Raw genomic sequence first — 18,346 nt, forward strand, 5'->3', positions numbered from 1 at the left:
TGGATGATATTTTCTTTTCATTCAGGATTTATTTTTTGTTTGGGTAAACAAACTATGACCCTGCTCAGCAAAGACAAACAAATACCTAATTTTATGCAGTATTAATACTCTCATTGACTGAGTGGAAGGGGGGGGGGTAGCAGAACAGCGACTGAAAAGATGAAACTGAGAGGACAGTTGGGTCCACAAAAGCCTCATTTAGGTGGAAGAGAGGGGCATTCTCCAATATTTTTTGTGTAAGCAAAGTCTGATCAATGATTTTATAGATTTACGTTAAACTTCATTCACTTTTTTAAAAAGACACTGTATACATATATTCAAATCAAATATGATACAGTTGACTATGAGCTGAGTAAATTTAAGGCAGATTTTGACAATTGTCTAAATATTTAGTATTTAGTTTATATCTTTTCTGTTACTGTGCATCCAGCTGAGATGTCCTCCACCCCCCTTTAACTGTACTATGGGGAAAATAAACCGAGATACTACCACTACATAAAAACACTATTGATAGACTTACTTAATCTTACAAAACCGAACAATTCAGAGGTGCATCTGAAATCTGATTTTGACAATTCATGCTTAACTCACTCCCTAAGTATTGCAAAAGTTTCAAAACAGAATATTATGATCCATGTGTGCATACTGTATCTACTATAATATTCAGGCACAGTAGGATGAATTAAGGACTGAGCATCTGCACTGAATTTCAACTGGAATTCTGAACTCCCTTGCTTGTATAGGTCTTTGAGAGGGGATTTCATGCTGGGTTAACCTTTCACTCATATTAGGCTGAGTGTGAAATTTGTTGATGGATGAAAGCACCATGGAAGGATTTACAGGATAAAGCTCTTCTGGGCAGGAGACCACTTTCTTGGGGCCAGTCCATCCCCGTTGAAGGGATTCCCATGGGAACTAAGGACCATCACAAACCTCACCACCTTCCGCACCAAATGCAAGGAGTACTTCTTTGACCTTGCCTTCTCCAAGATAAACAACAGCATGTAGCTTTTAAAAGGTAAAACGAAAGCACCACCAAACCAAAACACTCCACTGTACACACAGTTCTCACCCTGGAGAGAGTATGAGAGAGAATAAAATACATGTGACAGATGTCAGTCATACTGTTTAATGCACTACTAGAAGACACTCAGATACTACTGTAATGAGAGTGGTATAAGACTCTGGCTCTAAAGCTCAGCAGATCTGGGATCTGTACCAGTTCTGCATGGAGGGTTGAGGGTCTGAAGGTGAGCTGGAGGCCACTTGTTAATATTCCTACGCGGTCCATATTTATGTTGACCCAGTGGCAATGAACCCCTACACATAGGATGCATGGAACACACTCCTTATTCCAATCCAGGGCTGAAGTAGCAGCCATGGTGTGGCTCTGAAACTGCTCTGCCCCTGCCTGTGAGTCAGATGACGATTACTATTCCCTACACCTCTAATACCACGTAGATCAATATACATAGTCTGTTTATACTATCATTTGTTTTGAGTCTGGGGAAGGGACTTCAGCCAAAAAGTTTAAGCTTGTTTAGCTGTACTTATTTTTCATGTCTTTTTTTGCGACAGTATTTCTAGTAATCATTTCAGATACTTTTATTTAAAGAACATAGGAATTGTTGCACTGCATCAGGCAAGTTGTCCATCTAGTCTAGCATCCTGCATCTGATAGTGACCAGCATCAGGAGCTTCAGAGAAAGGTGCAAAGAATGCCCCAATCCTAGTAGTTGGAGACTGACTACAGCCCTGAAAGATGAGATATTAAACCACTTCCATCATGTATGTTAGCATTGGCTGTTATAACTCTGGATATTCTTGTTATCTAGAATCCCTGTATGACATTCCCAGGGTTCAAGCTGGGGGACCACTGAACTGCTGTCACCTTAATTCTCCAGGCCAGGGTGTCTCTTACACTGCTCTGCTTGTGAAAAGCAGCCTCTCCAGGCTCTGCTCACACAGCAAAGTTACATGAATGCTCTCCCAGCCACTCATGAAACAGATATAGGGCAACCCTAGCATATTCCTCAGTTCCAGCCTTTCACCGCAGAAATGTACATCTTCTACTGTTTATGCCCCCTCCCACAGTGTAAACTCATTAAAGTCATTCCATCAAAGAGTAATGATTATGCAACAGCTTTTGTTAACCTGAGTAGAGATTCCCCAGACATTTCAACCAAAACCATGCTGGATTTGATAAATAATTAAACAAGTTTCTTAACTAAAGAAAGATAGATTTTAAGTGACTATAAGTGTTTAAGGCATAAAAGACAAAATTAGTTACCAAAGAAATAAAGAATAAAACCACAATCTAATTCCTAAACTTTACCAAGCTAAATAAGATTAGAAAGCAAAAAGATTTCTCTCACCCAAAAGCTTACAGCAGTCCCCCCAGTCTTCCAAACAAAGAAACATCATTGAACTGTTTTGCTCCCTGAGTAGAGGTGGGGGAGGAGAGGTAATGGGGAAGCCATTGTCTCTTATTTTTATATCCTCCTCCTCTGTTTGAGGATTACCCCCTGCAGGGGCACAGACAATCAGTGTGTGGCCTACTTGAGATTTGAAGTATCTTCCACGTAAATTGTATATTTCTTATTCATACCTTCTGGGTATGTGAGGGATGATATTCAAATCTTTGATTTAAAGTACCCTCTAACAGTGTGGTTGCCTCAGTAGTTAATAGTTTTCTAACTGTGGTCAGTCCTTTGTTGACACTGGGGAGCTAGTCTGTGAATGTTCCCCAGAATTACAACATGTTTCAGTAACAAACATATAGCAAAATCTTTTAACTCGATATACAATATTGTTACACACATTTTAACAGGATAATGATGCTCAACAGATTATGGCTTTTCAAATGATACCTCACAAGGCATACTTAGTAAAAAAAAAAACATACATAACCATAACCATATACAAGTGGTGAACATGGGGTACAAGGTGTCACACCTTGTAAAATCCCTTATTGGCCTCAACAGCATCTTGTCACAGTGAGTTCCACAGTTCAGTGGTTCATTGCATGAAAAAGTAGTTCCTTGCATCAGCTTTTGAATTTGCCGCCATCTTACATTCATTGAATGTTCCCTTGTTTTTGTGTTAGGATACAGGGAGAACAGAAGTTTCCTATGTACCTTCTCCAGACCATTTATTATTTTACATACTGTTATTGTGTCCTTTCTTTTTCATCTCCTCTCTAAGGTAAACAATCTGGATCGTTTCAATCTCTCTTCAGATGAGAATTTTTCCCTGCCCCAATCATAATTGTCGCCCTTCCCTGAATCCCCTCTAGTTCTGTGATCTTTTTGAGATGGAGACGATCAGACCTGCCCACAGTATTCTAGAGGAGGCTGCGCCATTGTTTTAGATAAAGGCATATAATAATATGGAGAAAATTTACCATACTATTCTTTATGCAGCCTTGCATTCCTCATGCAATCTTGTTTTCTTTTTTGACAACAGCAACAAGCTCTTATATTATATTGCTATATTTGAAACAGTGTAGTCACTGGCAACACACTCTGAAGTGATATTGACTCTGTAGTGAGCTTAAGTAGAGGGGGAATATGGGCTGTGGGGAAATAGTTTCTCCTCCCCCCCCCAGTACAAAATATCTGTAATTAGAGCAAAATCCTTTTCTCATCAAAGTCAATGGGAGTTTTGCCATTGATTTTAGTGAGACCAGGATTTGGCCCTAGTAGGAAAGAAAGTACAGATAATCAGCCAAGTAAATTGTATCTGGTATAAATAATTGCTGTTTTTTTGCCAATACAACAATATATCCTTTATGTAACTTCAGAATAGTTTGTTAAAGTGTTTGCACTGGTGTTTCTGAGTTTTGAAATATAATATAATAATAATAGGGAACTTCTGGAAACTTCCTTCCAATCTCAGGCCAGATCCTCAGCTGGAATAAACCAGCATAGTTACTTCAAAGCCAGTGCAGCTATGCTGACTACAATGAGTGAAGATCTAGCTCTGCATATCTTAAATGAGTTCCATATTGTTGCTGTTACTTTTCTGTTCCACAGTTCCACACTTCATACTAAGTAAACAGGTAGTCAGCACTGCAACAATGCCTGGTGCTAGAATGGTAATTTACTCTTTATAATAAATAATAGTTGATGCACAAATCATTTTCCACCATATCATTAGCAATAATGTGGATTTGCACATGCATAACCAATTTTGAATAGCACTCTTTTCCTGCTTGCACTAAGGCAGAATAAGCTCTGTAACTGTGCTTTAGTTTAAATTCTGTATCATCAATATGTTTTAATTAAATCTAATGACATGTGTATCATTTGAATATATGAAAATGTAAATACTTAGTTGTGGTGTAGTGTTTGGAATGTGAATTCTTTCTTTGAAATGCAGAAGTTTAGCAAAATAACATCAGAACCCCGCTAGCCCTGACATTTGCGAGCAGCAGCTGGTGTTAATCTTTTTTTTTCCTAATCTTTTTTTTTAGATTCACCAACTAAGGCCCTAAATTTAAGAAAAAAATAAGTGGTTTACAATTCAGACAAGGTCTGAGAATAATTAGGATAAAACAGTAAGGAGATAATTTCAACAGAACAAACTGATCTTCTAATGTCTTCTGACAATTATTGGATAGGATCTAATTGGTGTTTGCTTTCTGACTGAAGAAAATAACAAAACTTAATAATCATATTTTGTGCCTAACAAAACCCACTGCTTTTGAATGATAGGGTATTTATAAATTACCAGTTCAAAGTACTTTATTTAGAGATCTGATGTGGGGCACCACACAGCTCAGTGCAATTATTTCCGAAAGGAGTGATGGTTATTTTGAGTCATTTGCTATATTCCACAGGTTATGGACTGCCATTTAAAATGACTTCACTACATGGCATCCTACACCCCATTACAGAATACTTTTCATCATTTTGGTTAGAGTGCTTTTCATGCTGTGTGAAATCACTCCCTACAAACAGGTTTGCAGTTCATATGTTTGGAAACTGCTACCTTTCTAGTTTTAATGTTTACAGTAACTGAGTTGGGAAGGAGGGGGGCGGCAACAAGAGATCTGCAGCTAGCCAGGTGAGCTACATACTTCAATATTACATATTGTAGCTATAAAGTGCAGTTCTGACAACACTGTAGGTAAGAGAGTCCAACAGATCAGACTGAAGGAAAAAGACAGGCTAAGCAGAGAAGAAGTGGTGGGATGTCATAAATGAAGACATGCCAGCGTGTGATGTGATAGAGAACATGGCACTGAACAGAGCACATTGGAGGGAGAGGATTCATAATGCAGACTTTTTGTGTTATGTGATTAATGCAAGGAAGAAGATTGTAGCTATAACCAGCTCAAGGGTGAGAAATATTGTTGAAAGCCAGAATGAAATAGCCATCCTGGCATACCATATACAAATAAATGACAACTGGTATTTTGGGTGACATGCGTGGTAATTAATAAACTACAGTTTTTACTGAGCTGGACAAGTCATTGAATTTTTCAGTTCTGATTTCTTTTCAGTTGGGTAAACTTAGAATGACTATTTCTTACTGTGTAAATGTGATACCTAGTTTAACACATATTCTATTATATTGCCAGTTAGGGAAAACCCTGATAAAATTTTAATTGAAATACAAATTGCAGAAGAGCAGAACAAGTACCTTGATAAATGGCATGTTTGCTTAAATTGGATCACTGCCAGGGAACAAATTCATTTCAGAACAGTTCATTTCAGTGGCAATCAGAACAATGCTTTTGGAAGTGAACACACATTTTTGGGTGCTTCAATTTTTGTACTGAAACTCCTCAGTCTCAACTGAGATACCATGCACCAGATTTTAGAGGTGCTGAGCTCTTGCGTCTTCCATTGACTTTAGTAGTGATATAAGGGGCTATAGAGTTGGGACCTGCAGACCCACTGATGGGGGTGGGAAATTCATGTAGCCCCATGATTGGCCCCTCTGAATCCTGCCCTAGTGTTTTTCTCTCACTAGCTACACTAGCATTTGGATTGCAATGACCCCTGCTCAGCAGTATGTGGAAGGGAGAGAGACTATAGGAGAACTCAGTATGAGCCCTAAAAAAAGGCTGATTTTGGGGGATGTGAGGGGCTTGAGGCTAGTTATGGGGAGATGTTAGCTAGGATGGTAGGCTCAGGAGCTCCTCGACCTCTTCAATAACTTCTTGGCTGTCACTCAGACAAGAAGAGCTCACCCTCCACACCAGGTGCCTCCCATCATGTCACTCCCACTGCCATATATGATTGACACATGCAACCTGGAAATCAGCTCGAGTTTTGCCATTGATTTCAATAGGATCAGGATTTCACCCTTGGAGTCCATCTCAAAGAGAAGGTGTGGGCCTGGGTGGCTCTCTGCAGTAGCTGATAAGTGAATGTTTCTGCTTCAACACTCAATTAGTGGTCTGCAGCTTCAGTCACATCCCTAGCCACACCACTCAAATAGCCAGTACGAGGCAGATTGCAGTTTATTTGACAATCCAAAATGGTGCTGCATAAACATAAGAACTGCCATACTGGAGTAAGACCAGTGGTCCACCTAGCCCAGTATCTTGTCTCCAACAAGATACTAGCCAGTAACAGAACTTCAGGAGGAATGTACAGAATGGAGCAGTTGTAGTGATCCACCCATTTTCCCCTCCCAGCTTCTTGAATCTTGGCTAATAGCCATTGATGGACATGAATAAAGAGAGGTTACATGGATCAGGCTTGGGGAAGGGAAGATAGTATGAGTTGGAGCAAATAATGTGTTACGCAAGGGCTAATTGTTGCCCTCATATATGTACATGCCAAAGTTAATGAGATTTAGACATATGTATCTGAAGGTAGAACTAGGCCTAATAAAAATATTTTTATTAATTATCACAACATTTGAAATGTCTGTTCTTAGTGTCTTTGGGAGCTTGAAAGTATTCATAAAGTGGGGAAGGAAACCCCACCCTTAAGGGAGGAAAATACTTTTGAAACAGCAAATTTCAGTTTCTAATTTAAGAGGGAGTTCACATTGTTTTAAGGGAAGGGATTGACACTGTCTACAACTCAATGACATTCTGTGCAAATATTAAAAATGAACTCTGATGAGCTCATTTTCAATTTTTAGATCTTAAGTACCAAATCATGTTGGGAGAAAATGATCTTAAACCAAATAGGCCATGCAAGTTTGGCCTGTCAAGTCTAGCATCCTTCCTCAGTCAGCAAACTATGCCTTGGAGGAAGGTGGGAGAGAAAGGAAACCAAGATCATGTGCCCTGGTCAATTATGCAGTACTGTCCAGCAGCCAGCTGCAAACTTTGAAGTATTTCTTTTTGTTTGTCACTATTGACAAATGAGTGAGTTTATTGACTCATTCCATTTTCTGGGGAGCGTAAAAATGGGGCCTAACAGGTCTGCATCCATACATATGTGGCCTTGCTCTTAATGTACTTTAATATTTTGTGTACCTTAATATCGGTAGATGACTGTTCTTCATGTTACCTCTTTGCCTTTTTTATTTCTAATTTCCTGGCATTCTTTTGTGCTATTTGGGTAGGATTACCACTTCTTAAAAAGATGCTTTAACTATCTTAATACACTAATTTACTTCATCAAATAACCATGGAGGGTTTACCTTGCCCTTTTTAACTCTTTAAATATTTTATAGACCTACAAGTCTAATTTACTGTTCTAGTGGTGTTTGATTAGAATGATTTTTCAGGGTCCAAGTTGCCCACTTACACTGAATAGTACCATACTATGTGAGTGGTCCCATTGGTTTTAGTGGAATTACTTGCATAGTAAAGTATTACTCAGTGTAAAGCTTTCAGAATTGGATCTTGTTGGATTAGTTGCAGTTTTTCTCTTCAGGGATATGTCTTTGCACTTCTTTATCAGTGAAACAGCTCAGTTGCTAACCTACTTACTGAGGGGGAGTCAAAGGAAACCGTAATAATTAAAACCTATCAGTGCTTAATTTATGCTAGGGCTGAGCCCTGGCACCTCTAAGCTTGGCAGTTCATAGCTCTGGCACATCTGGGCTTGCTGCATGAGTTATAAATGTAAAAAAATTGCTTGAGCCCTGGCACCTCAATAGTAGTCATGGTGCTATGGAGGTGTTTTACCTGGAGAATAGCAAGGGGTGGTTAGGTAGCAAAAATCAACAGTGTTCATCTGAAACTTCTCATGCTTCTCCCTCCATCTCATTTTTAATGTCTGCAAATGTTTCTTTTCTCTTCTTAGGCAATGTTCAGTCTCTGTATGGTTGAGAGTGGAGCTGATGAAGTGAATTTGCATGGTGTCACAAGCCTAGGTTTAAAGCAGGCCCTGGACTTTGCATACACTGGACAGGTATTGTACAATTCTTCAAATTCAAACACATAAATCAAAAAATAAAATCATTCTTGCTGCTATAGAAACTAATGCTAAGTGATAACTACACAAGCTTAAATTTGATATTATTAATCTTTCGCACTTGCAAAGTATGAAGTGTTTGGGCATGTCAATACAAAAATTAATGGACTTTACTTTGGAGTGGATATTATTTTCTGGAATGCTAATGGGAATGGGGTAAGTTTAGAAGATAAAATAAATAAAGAACAAGTTAAAAATCACTTAGAAAATTTAGATGCCTGCAAGTCACCAGGGCCTGATGAAATGCATCCTATAATACTCAAGGAGCTAATAGAGGAGGTATCTGAGCCTCTAGCTATTATCTTTGGAAAATCATGGGAGACAGGAGACTGGAAAAGGGCAAATATAGTGCCCATCTATAAAAAGAGAAATAAAAACAACCCAGGAGACTACAGACCAGTTAGTTTAACTTCTGTGCCAGGGAAGATAATGGAGCAAGAAATTAAGGAAATCATGTGCAAACACTTGGAAGGTGGTAAGGTGGAAGGGAATAGCCAGCATGGATTTGTAAAGAACAAATCATGTCAAACCAATCTGATAGCTTTCTTTGATAGGATAACGAGTCTTGTGGATAAGGGAGAAGTGGATGTGGTATACCTAGACTTTAGTAAGGCATTTGATACAGTCTCGCATGATATTCATATCAATAAACTAGGCAAATACAACTTAGATGGGGCTACTATAAGGTGGGTGCATAACTGGCTGGATAACCGTACTCAGAGAGTAGTTATTAATGGTTCCCAATCCTACTGGAAAGGTATAACAAATGGGGTTCCGCAGGGGTCGGTTTTGGGACCGGCTCTGTTCAATATCTTCATCAACGACTTAGATATTGGCATAGAAAGTACGCTTATTAAGTTTGCAGATGATACCAAACTGGGAGGGATTGCAACTGCTTTGGAGGATAGGGTCATAATTCAAAATGATCTGGACAAATTGGAGAAATGGTCTGAGGTAAACAGGATGAAGTTTAACAAAGACAAATGCAAAGTGCTCCACTTAGGAAGGAACAATCAGTTTCACACATACAGAATGGGAAGAGACTGTCTAGGAAGGAGTACGGCAGAAAGGGATCTAGGGGTTATAGTGGACCACAAGCTAAATATGAGTCAACAGTGTGATGCTGTTGCAAAAAAAGCAAACATGATTCTGGGATGCATTAACAGGTGTGTTGTGAGCAAGACATGAGAAGTCATTCTTCCGCTCTACTCTGCGCTGGTTAGGCCTCAACTGGAGTATTGTGTCCAGTTCTGGGCATCGCATTTCAAGAAAGATGTGGAGATATTGGAGAGGGTCCAGAGAAGAGCAACAAGAATGATTAAAGGTCTTGAGAACATGACCTATGAAGGAAGGCTGAAAGAATTGGGTTTGTTTAGTTTGGAAAAGAGAAGACTGAGAGGGGACATGATAGCAGTTTTCAGGTATCTAAAAGGGTGTCATAAGGAGGAGAGAGAAAACTTGTTCTCCTTAGCCTCTAAGGATAGAACAAGAAGCAATAGGTTTAAACTGCAGCAAGGGAGGTCTAGGTTGGACATTAGGAAAAAGTTCCTAACTATCAGGGTGGTTAAACTCTGGAATAAACTGCCTAGGGAGGTTGTGGAATCTCCATCTCTAAAGATCTTTAAGAGTAGGTTAGATAAATGTCTATCAGGGATGGTCTAGGCAGTATTTGGTCCTGCCATGAGGGCAGGGGATTGACTCGATGACCTCTCGAGGTCCCTTCCAGTCCTAGAATCTGAGTCTATGAATCCATATAAAACAGAAAAATCTCTTTATCCTAGTAGTTCTGAAATCCTAGAATCCCAAAAATGTAGGGTTAGAAGGGATCTCAAGAGGTCATCTAGTTTAGCCCCCTGCACGGAGGCAGGACCAACTATGCCTAGACCATTCTGACAGGTTTTTGTCTAACCCAGTGGTTCTCAAACTGTAGGTTGGGACTCCAAATGGGGTCGCCATGGCTGGCTTAGACTTGCTGGGCTCAGGGCTGACGCCCTGGGTGGCAGGGCTCAGGTTGCAGGCCCCTTGCCTGGGGCTGAAGCCCTTGAGTGTAAGCTTTGGCCCCTCTGCCCAGAGCAGTGAGGCTCCGGATTTGGCCCTCCCACCCAGGACAGTGGGGCTTGGGCAGGCTCAGATGTATTTATAGAACCTCTTCTTATTGGCTTTTATATCCCTTTGCTAGGTGTAACTTATTTTGTGTCTTAGGCTTTGTAAGTTTGTCCCTCATACTTGTGCTATTCATTTGTATTAGCAATTAGTCTCTGTTTCCACTTTTTGTAGGATTCCTTTTAGATTTTTCAGGTATTAAAGACATCTTAATGAAGCCATATTGGCTTCAGATTATTCTATGTTTACTTCACATTGGGATAGTTTGCTGGTGTGCCTTTAATATTAACTCTTTTTGAGAAACTATCAGCTCTCCTGAGCTCCTTTATCGTTTAGATTCTCCCCCCCCCCCGCCCCCATGGAACCCTTCATACCAGTTATCTGAGTTTAAGGTAATCTTTATTGAAATCCAGTAGATGTGATATAGCTTGATATTAATAAGGCTTTTGAGACAGTCTCACATGACATTCTCATAAGCAAATTATGGAAATATGGTCTAGATTAATTTATATAAGGTGGTTGCATCACTTTTTGTCATGATGGCTTGAGCCAATGATGGTCCATAGAGCACTCGGTGGTGGTCTGCAGAAAGCTGGCTGATCACATGATTTTAATCTTCACGATATCCATCTGCTATATCCTATTTAAAAAATGGAAAAAAAATACACTAAAGACTTTCCTGATAATAAATCTTCCTGGAAGCACTTGTTGTAGATGCCACAGATGTTAAGTTCGCTAATCGCAGCAGGGGGTGATCCCTGAGACAGTCTCTCTGCTAAGATGTGGTCCACACTCTGAAAAGGTTGGGAACCTTGATCTATCTGAAATGACTTTTTATGGTACTAAAGATCTATTTAATGTTGATGGAAACAGGATGCATACCACCTAACATTATCAGGATAAAAACAAACCCCTTCTGAATGTAGAAAGCTTTTTGTTTTATCATCACCTATGTCCCAGACCAGTGACCTTCAGTAGTTAACCTATAAATTAAAGTTCCTAATCCGTGCTTCTGCAAATGACATTTCTGTCTCTGAAAGTTACTGGAAGACATTTTTGTCTGCTCCTTAATTGCTAAGAATATTCAGTTTTTAATCCAGTTACCTTGGGTTTTTTACTGTTTTGTTTTTTAAAAACTAGTTTTAAAATACCATGTGACATTCCAAGTCTTAGGTATGTCTACACTAGGTCTGGAAGGTGTAAATTTCACTTTGAGGAAATATACTCGCTCTAGGTCTGATTGAGCTAATGTGCTAAAAATAGATGAGCAGCGTCCCTAAATACAATCCTGCCCTAGATTATAGGTACATACTAGGGGAAGCTAGCCCCTCATGCTGCCACAGCTACATTTTCATATTTAGTGGGCTAACTAGATCAGAATTAGTGCAAGTATGTCTCCTTCAGCTAGAATTTACAGCTCCAGTGTAGACATTCCCTTAGACTGGAATCTTTTAGTAGACTTTGTTGGGCTTGATTATTCACTCTCTTACAGCAGCACACATTTGATTTAAATTATGTTACTCCTGATTTCAATGGAGAATTAGATCCTTTGTCCCCCCACCCCGCCTCCTTTTATAAACTGAATATGCCCAGTTTTTAAAATCTAATCTCTCAAACTCTTTGTCACTCACATTATTCATCTTTGTGATTTCCAATTTGTCAGTTTTACTTTAAATGTGGAGACCAAAGCTGCGCCAACTCTAAACTGTTAGGTACCATGCACAAGAAACTGTTTAAAAAATGTGTATGTTTATTCTTGCAGACATCAGGAATACATAAACTGTTGAATTTTCTCTTATTTATGGAAACTTTGGCTAACCAGAGTATTGCTGGAAATATTGCTTATTTAGTAGATAGATCCCATGGTGAACATTCGCTGTTGTTTAATTTCGAAAAAAGAATCGGTTACCATTTCATTATTGCACAAGGTTGTAAAAATCTCATTTAATATATCTGCTTCCAAAATATGGTTAGATTATAAACCCATAATTTCTGTATAAAGAAATAATTAAACAAATAAATAAAGAGAAAATTAAATTCTGAAGGCAGGAAATCTGTTTGAACTGATTTTAGAAAAGTTGTGTTCTTTGTCACCAAGCCAAGTGGCACAGACAACAAAGACGTAAACAAATTAATTTTGGTTTTATAGACTAACTCTGTCAGTTTGAAGAATATAAAAATTCTTCAAAGAAGTTTTCCCTCTGCCATATATAAGAAGGGTAGAAATTCAGCCATTGTTCAGCAGTGCCTTTTGCTGTATGTATCCTGAAAGCATGTCATGCGTACTCATTTTGTTCTTCCTTCAAGCTAAGTATTCTTGAATACCTTAATAAAATGAAAGAGTTTTTTTTAAATGCTTTTCTTTCTTGTGCTACTAGTGAAGAATGTATTATTTTGTATGACAGTGAAAATATGCCAACCCAGAGGAGAAAGTATGATTTAATGGTTAAAACTTTCTTGTCAATGAACTAGGAATTCCAGGTTCTGTTACTGCACTGGCTCATTTAATGAAGCCTATTTTCAAAATTATCCTTCAAAGCATTTTGAGTGTCCAATTGCAGACATATCATGCCTTATTTTCATAGCGGCCAAGCATCTCCAACTGCAGTTGAAGTCAGTGAAGGCTGTAGGTGCTTACTTTCCCTCAAAGCAGGGCCCTTGCTCTCTAAACTGGGATACCTCAAAATTACCAGACACTGCTGAAAATCTGGCTCTACGCTTTTTTGTGCCTGAGGTTTCCCATCTATTAAATGGAGATAATAATACTCACCTATCTCTGAATGGTATTCAAAGTCTTTATTAACTAATGTTCATAAATCACTTTGAGAGCCTCAGATGAAAGCACCTATATAAGTGCAAAGCATTATTTTTATTATTCTGAAATATACTGATGATATAATTTATTAAATTGTGCCAGTGATTAAAAGATACCAGCATACTTTCTTCGGTTTTTGAATAAGATCTACAAGAGCTTCCCCAGGGTGACATAATGTCTACAATCCTCTATTGAAAAATAGGTGCCTTCCAGTTTGCAGCCTTGATCCTGCAAACTCTCACTCTTGTAAGCTATTTTACATATGAGTTGGCCTGGTAAATTAACTGGTACTATTCACGTGTGTAAAGTTGCTCATGCGTGAAAGTGTTTGCAGGATTGGGGCCTATGTTCTCCTCTCTGTATCAGACCTACCAAATGCTAATATGAAAGTGTAAGCAAATAAGAAGTGCCATTGAAGAGTAGTATTAATCATGTTTTCATAAATATAGCTCAGACAATGATATGCAGTCTCAGAACTACAGAGACAATATGATGTTTCCCTAATGTGTTTTTAATGCTTTTCGTTGTGAACTGATCTTTATTAATAGATTCAAGGGACGATTGTGATCATCTAAGAATACCCACTGTATAACACAGGCCATAGAACTTCCCCAAAATAATTCTTAGAGCATATCTTTTAGAAAAGCTTCCAATCTTTATTTAAAAATTGACAGTGATGGAGAATCCACTACGTCTTTTGGTAAATTGTTCCAATGGTTGATTACTCTCACCATTAAAAAATTGCGACTATATTTCCAGTCTGAATTTCAACTTCCAGACATTGGATCATGTTTTAAGTTTCTCTGCCAGATTGCAACAGCAGGTAGGTATTTATAGACTGAAATCAAGTCACCCCTTAACCTACTCTGTTTTAAGCTAAATAGATTTCAACTCACTGTTTCCATCACTAGAGGGCATATTTTTGAATCCTTTCTAATGCGAAGTCATTCTCATGGCTTTTCTCTAAATCCTCTCCAATTGATCAACATCCTTCCTGAACTGTGGACATCAGAGCTGGTCACAGAGTTCCAGCAGCAGTTGCACCAGTACCAACACTTGAGATTCCCTTGTTTATACATCCCAGGATTGTATTAGCTCTTTTGGCCACAGCATCACACTGGGCGCTCCTGTTTAGATGATTACAACCTCCAAATCATTTTCAGAGTCCCTGCTTCCCAGGATAGAGTCCCCCATCCTGTAACTATGGCCTAGATTCTTTGTTCCTAGCTGAATACATATACATTTAGGGATGTATATTTGTTTGTGTCCATTGTACCAACAATCTAAGATTGCTCTGTATTAGTCACCTGTCATCTTCATTATTTGTGTCCATCTGCAAACTTTATCAGGTTGTTGATAAAAATGTTAAATAGCATAAGGCCAGGAACAAATCCCTATGGGACCCCAATAGAAAAACACCGGTTGATGATGACACCCCATTTACTATTACATTTTGAGACCTATCAGTTAGCCAGCTTTTAACCCATTTTAATGTGTGCCATGTTAATTTTATATTGTTCTAGGTTTTTTGACCAGAATATCAGGCAGCACCAAGTGAAACACTTAGATGTCTACAAGGCATATTACATCAACACTGTTACCTGTTATCAGCCAAACAGATATCAAGTTAGTTTGACAGGGTCTGTTTTTCTTAAGCCTGTGTTGATTGACATTTAATTACACTGGTCTACAATTTTTGAGAAGTCGTCTGCTTCAGAGATAAAATGTGCTATTTATTATGTATTTTGATGTGCTGAATTCAAATATGACAATTAAAACAACTGATTGGCTACTGTTTCTAAGATATTTAAGTTTTTACATTTTATCTTTATGTATATTGTGTAGATAGTAGAGTTTTAATCATAAATTGTAAATCTAGGTCTTTTCATGTGTTTATGGTTGCTTTACATGATAATATTTCACCTGTCCTATTTATGTAACACTTTAAAAATCAGCAAAAGGGTTATATAAATAAAATTTATTATGAAACAAAAGGCAAAAAACTATTATGTACATAGTTTAGTCCTATTCAGTGTCTACTCGGCGCTTCTTGGCTTGTCTCTTGTATTCATTCAATGGAGCATCTCTTGTCACTGTCCAGCAATAGTCTGCAAGCATTGATGGGCTCCATTTGCCCTGATAGCGTTTCTCCATTGTTGCAATGTCCTGGTGAAATCGCTCGCCATGCTCGTCGCTCACTGCTCCGCAGTTCGGTGGAAAAAAATCTAGATGAGAGGGCAAAAAATGTATCTTTAGTGACATGTTGCAACCAAGGCTTTTGTATGCCTTGAGGAGGTTTTCCACCAACAACCTGTAGTTGTCTGCCTTGTTGTTTCCCAGAAAATTTATTGCCACTAACTGGAAGGCTTTCCATGCCGTCTTTTCCTTGCCATGCAGTGCATGGTCAAATGTATCATCTCGAAGAAGTTCACGAATCTGAGGACCAACAAAGACACCTTCCTTTATCTTAGCTTCACTTAAGCTTGGAAATTTTCCATGGAGGTACTTGAAAGCTGCTTGTGTTTTGTCAATGGCCTTGACAAAGTTCTTCATCAGACCCAGCTTGATGTGTAAGGGTGGTAACAAAATCTTCCTTGATTCAACAAGTGGTGGATGCTGAACACTTTTCCTCCCAGGCTCCAATGACTGTCGGAGTGGCCAATCTTTCTTGATGTAGTGGGAATCTCTTGCACGACTATCCCATTCACAGAGAAAACAGCAGTACTTTGTGTATCCAGTCTGTAGACCAAGCAAGAGAGCAACAACCTTCAGATCGCCACAAAGCTGCCACTGATGTTGGTCATAGTTTATGCACCTCAAAAGTTGTTTCATGTTGTTATAGGTTTCCTTCATATGGACTGCATGACCAACTGGAATTGATGGCAAAACATTGCCATTATGCAGTAAAACAGCTTTAAGACTCGTCTTTGATGAATGAATGAACATCTGGATCGTGAACGATGTTGAGGGCTGCCATCACACCATCGATGTTGTTGCAGGCTACAAGATCACCTTCCATGAAGAAGAATGGGACAAGATCCTTTTGACGGTCACGGAACATGGAAACCCTAACATCACCTGCCAGGAGATTCCACTGCTGTAGTCTGGAGCCCAACAGCTCTGCCTTACTCTTGGGTAGTTCCAAATCCCTGACAAGGTCATTCAGTTCACCTTGTGTTAGGAGGTGTGGTTCAGAGGAGGAGGATGGGAGAAAATGTGGGTCCTGTGACATTGATGGTTCAGGACCAGAAGTTTCATCCTCTTCCTCTTCCTCGTCTAACTCAAGTGAGAATGATTCTGGTGCATCAGGAACCGGCAGCCCTTCTCCGTGGGGTACTGGGCGTATAGCTGATGGAATGTTTGGATAATGCACAGTCCACTTTTTCTTCTTTCCCAACTGGAGGCACCATGCAGAAGTAACAATTGCTGGTATGATCTGTTGGCTCTCTCCAAATCATTGGCATTGCAAAAGGCATAGATTTCCGTTTCCTGTTCAACCACTGGTAAAGATTTGTTGCACAAGTGTTGCAGCATATGTGTGGGGCCCACCTCTTGTCCTGATCTCCAATTTTGCAGCCAAAATAAAGGTGATAGGCTTTCTTAACCATAGTGGTTATACTGCACTTTTGTGATGCAAAAGTCACTTCACCACAAACATAGCAGAAGTTATCTGTACTGTTCACACAAGTACGAGGCATCTCAGCTCACTTTGGCTAAACAGAAATGTGTCCCTTTGCAAACTCAAACACTGACAAATAAGAGAGCACGACACTATATGATTTCTGATATAAGCTTCGTTATGATTGCATCATCCATGACTTCTAGGAATAACATGATGCAATTCATATCATGTATGACGCAATACCAGCTTCAGATTGCATCATTCATTGTTTTGCCTAAAAAGCAAGTACTGTCCAAAGCCAGTCATAGATTTATTCATAGATCCAGTCAAAGATGTATTTTAGTCATTTCTGATTTAAATTGAGATCCCTTCCCTTTATAACTCACTTATCCTCCGCCATTCCCAAGTCAAGGGTTGTATATACTGACCCAATAGCATATCTTGAAAACTAGAGCCAACCAATAATTTTAAGCATCATTTTCGTTCTCAGTGACCCAGAATTAGTAAAGTTTGATTACATTTATTTCAGAAGCATTTTGGCTGTAGAGCAGTGTTACCCATCTTTTATTCTATATTAATCACTCACTCCATTATCTTGTCCAGGATCGATGTCAGAGTGACAGGCCTATAATTACCCAGGTCATCTCATTTACCCTTTTTTAAATTTTTGTTCCTAATGTACTTTAAAAACTTCTTTTTGTCCTTAATTCTCTCTCATTCTCCTTGTGTCCCTTTGCTTCCTTTATCAATTTTCTAGAATTCCTAAATTGTGATTTATATTCATTATTATCAACTTTCCCTTCCATTTGTTTTGTGTATTTTTTTATAGCTGCCTTCACTTCCCCTCTAAACCAGGTTGTTTTTTTAAACAACATGGCTTTCCTCAATTTTGGCTTTTTGGGGGGGCATCTATAAAAGTGCTCCTAAACAATTCCCAGTTATTATTCACATTTTTCTGATTAAATTCTTCCTCACAGCTGATTTGGCCCATAATTGTTTTCAGCTTTGTGAAATTGGGCCTTTCAAAGCACTAGCTGTGAGTGCTTGTCTCTGTCTACATTTATCTATTACTGGTCTGATTTTTATTCTACTTACAAATTATAAATGTGGTGAAGTCAAGATCACAGGTACATAAGCTACTGTTAATTTTAAGTTTGGTGATCAGTTTCTCTTTTTTGTCAGACCAGGTGTAATGTAGAATTTCCTGGTCTTGATTGTAACCCTTCTTGAATTAGGAAACTGTCATGTAAAGTGTGAAACCACAGTGTTTATGAGGTGACTCAAATTGTTGGGAGTCTTGATGCTAAGTTGATGGTAAGGATTGGAGAAGTATTTTTTGTAATGGAAAATATTACTCTGCGTACCAACCCCCAACCCCCAGTAACTTCTCATTACAATCATTGGGATGGTCAAGTG

The 18,346-nt window shown here is 38.8% G+C and overlaps 1 protein-coding gene across 17 annotated transcripts in view; it reads left to right on the plus strand.

The window, feature by feature from the left end:
• The window catches only part of KLHL32 (kelch like family member 32), a 194,421-nt gene that overhangs the window by 74,418 nt on the left and 101,657 nt on the right, over nucleotides 1–18,346 (plus strand). For all 17 annotated transcript variants that reach the window (XR_010599548.1, XR_010599547.1, XR_010599545.1 and 14 more), the window contains one exon: nucleotides 8,220–8,327. Coding sequence is in view for 10 of the 17 variants with exons in the window: in XM_008164869.4 (XP_008163091.2) it covers nucleotides 8,220–8,327 (108 nt within the window). In the remaining 7 variants the exon portion in view is untranslated. The remainder of the gene's footprint in view (nucleotides 1–8,219; nucleotides 8,328–18,346) is intronic.

This window comes from Chrysemys picta, chromosome 3 (genome assembly GCF_011386835.1).
Source record: "Chrysemys picta bellii isolate R12L10 chromosome 3, ASM1138683v2, whole genome shotgun sequence".
Taxonomy (NCBI): domain Eukaryota; kingdom Metazoa; phylum Chordata; order Testudines; family Emydidae; genus Chrysemys; species Chrysemys picta.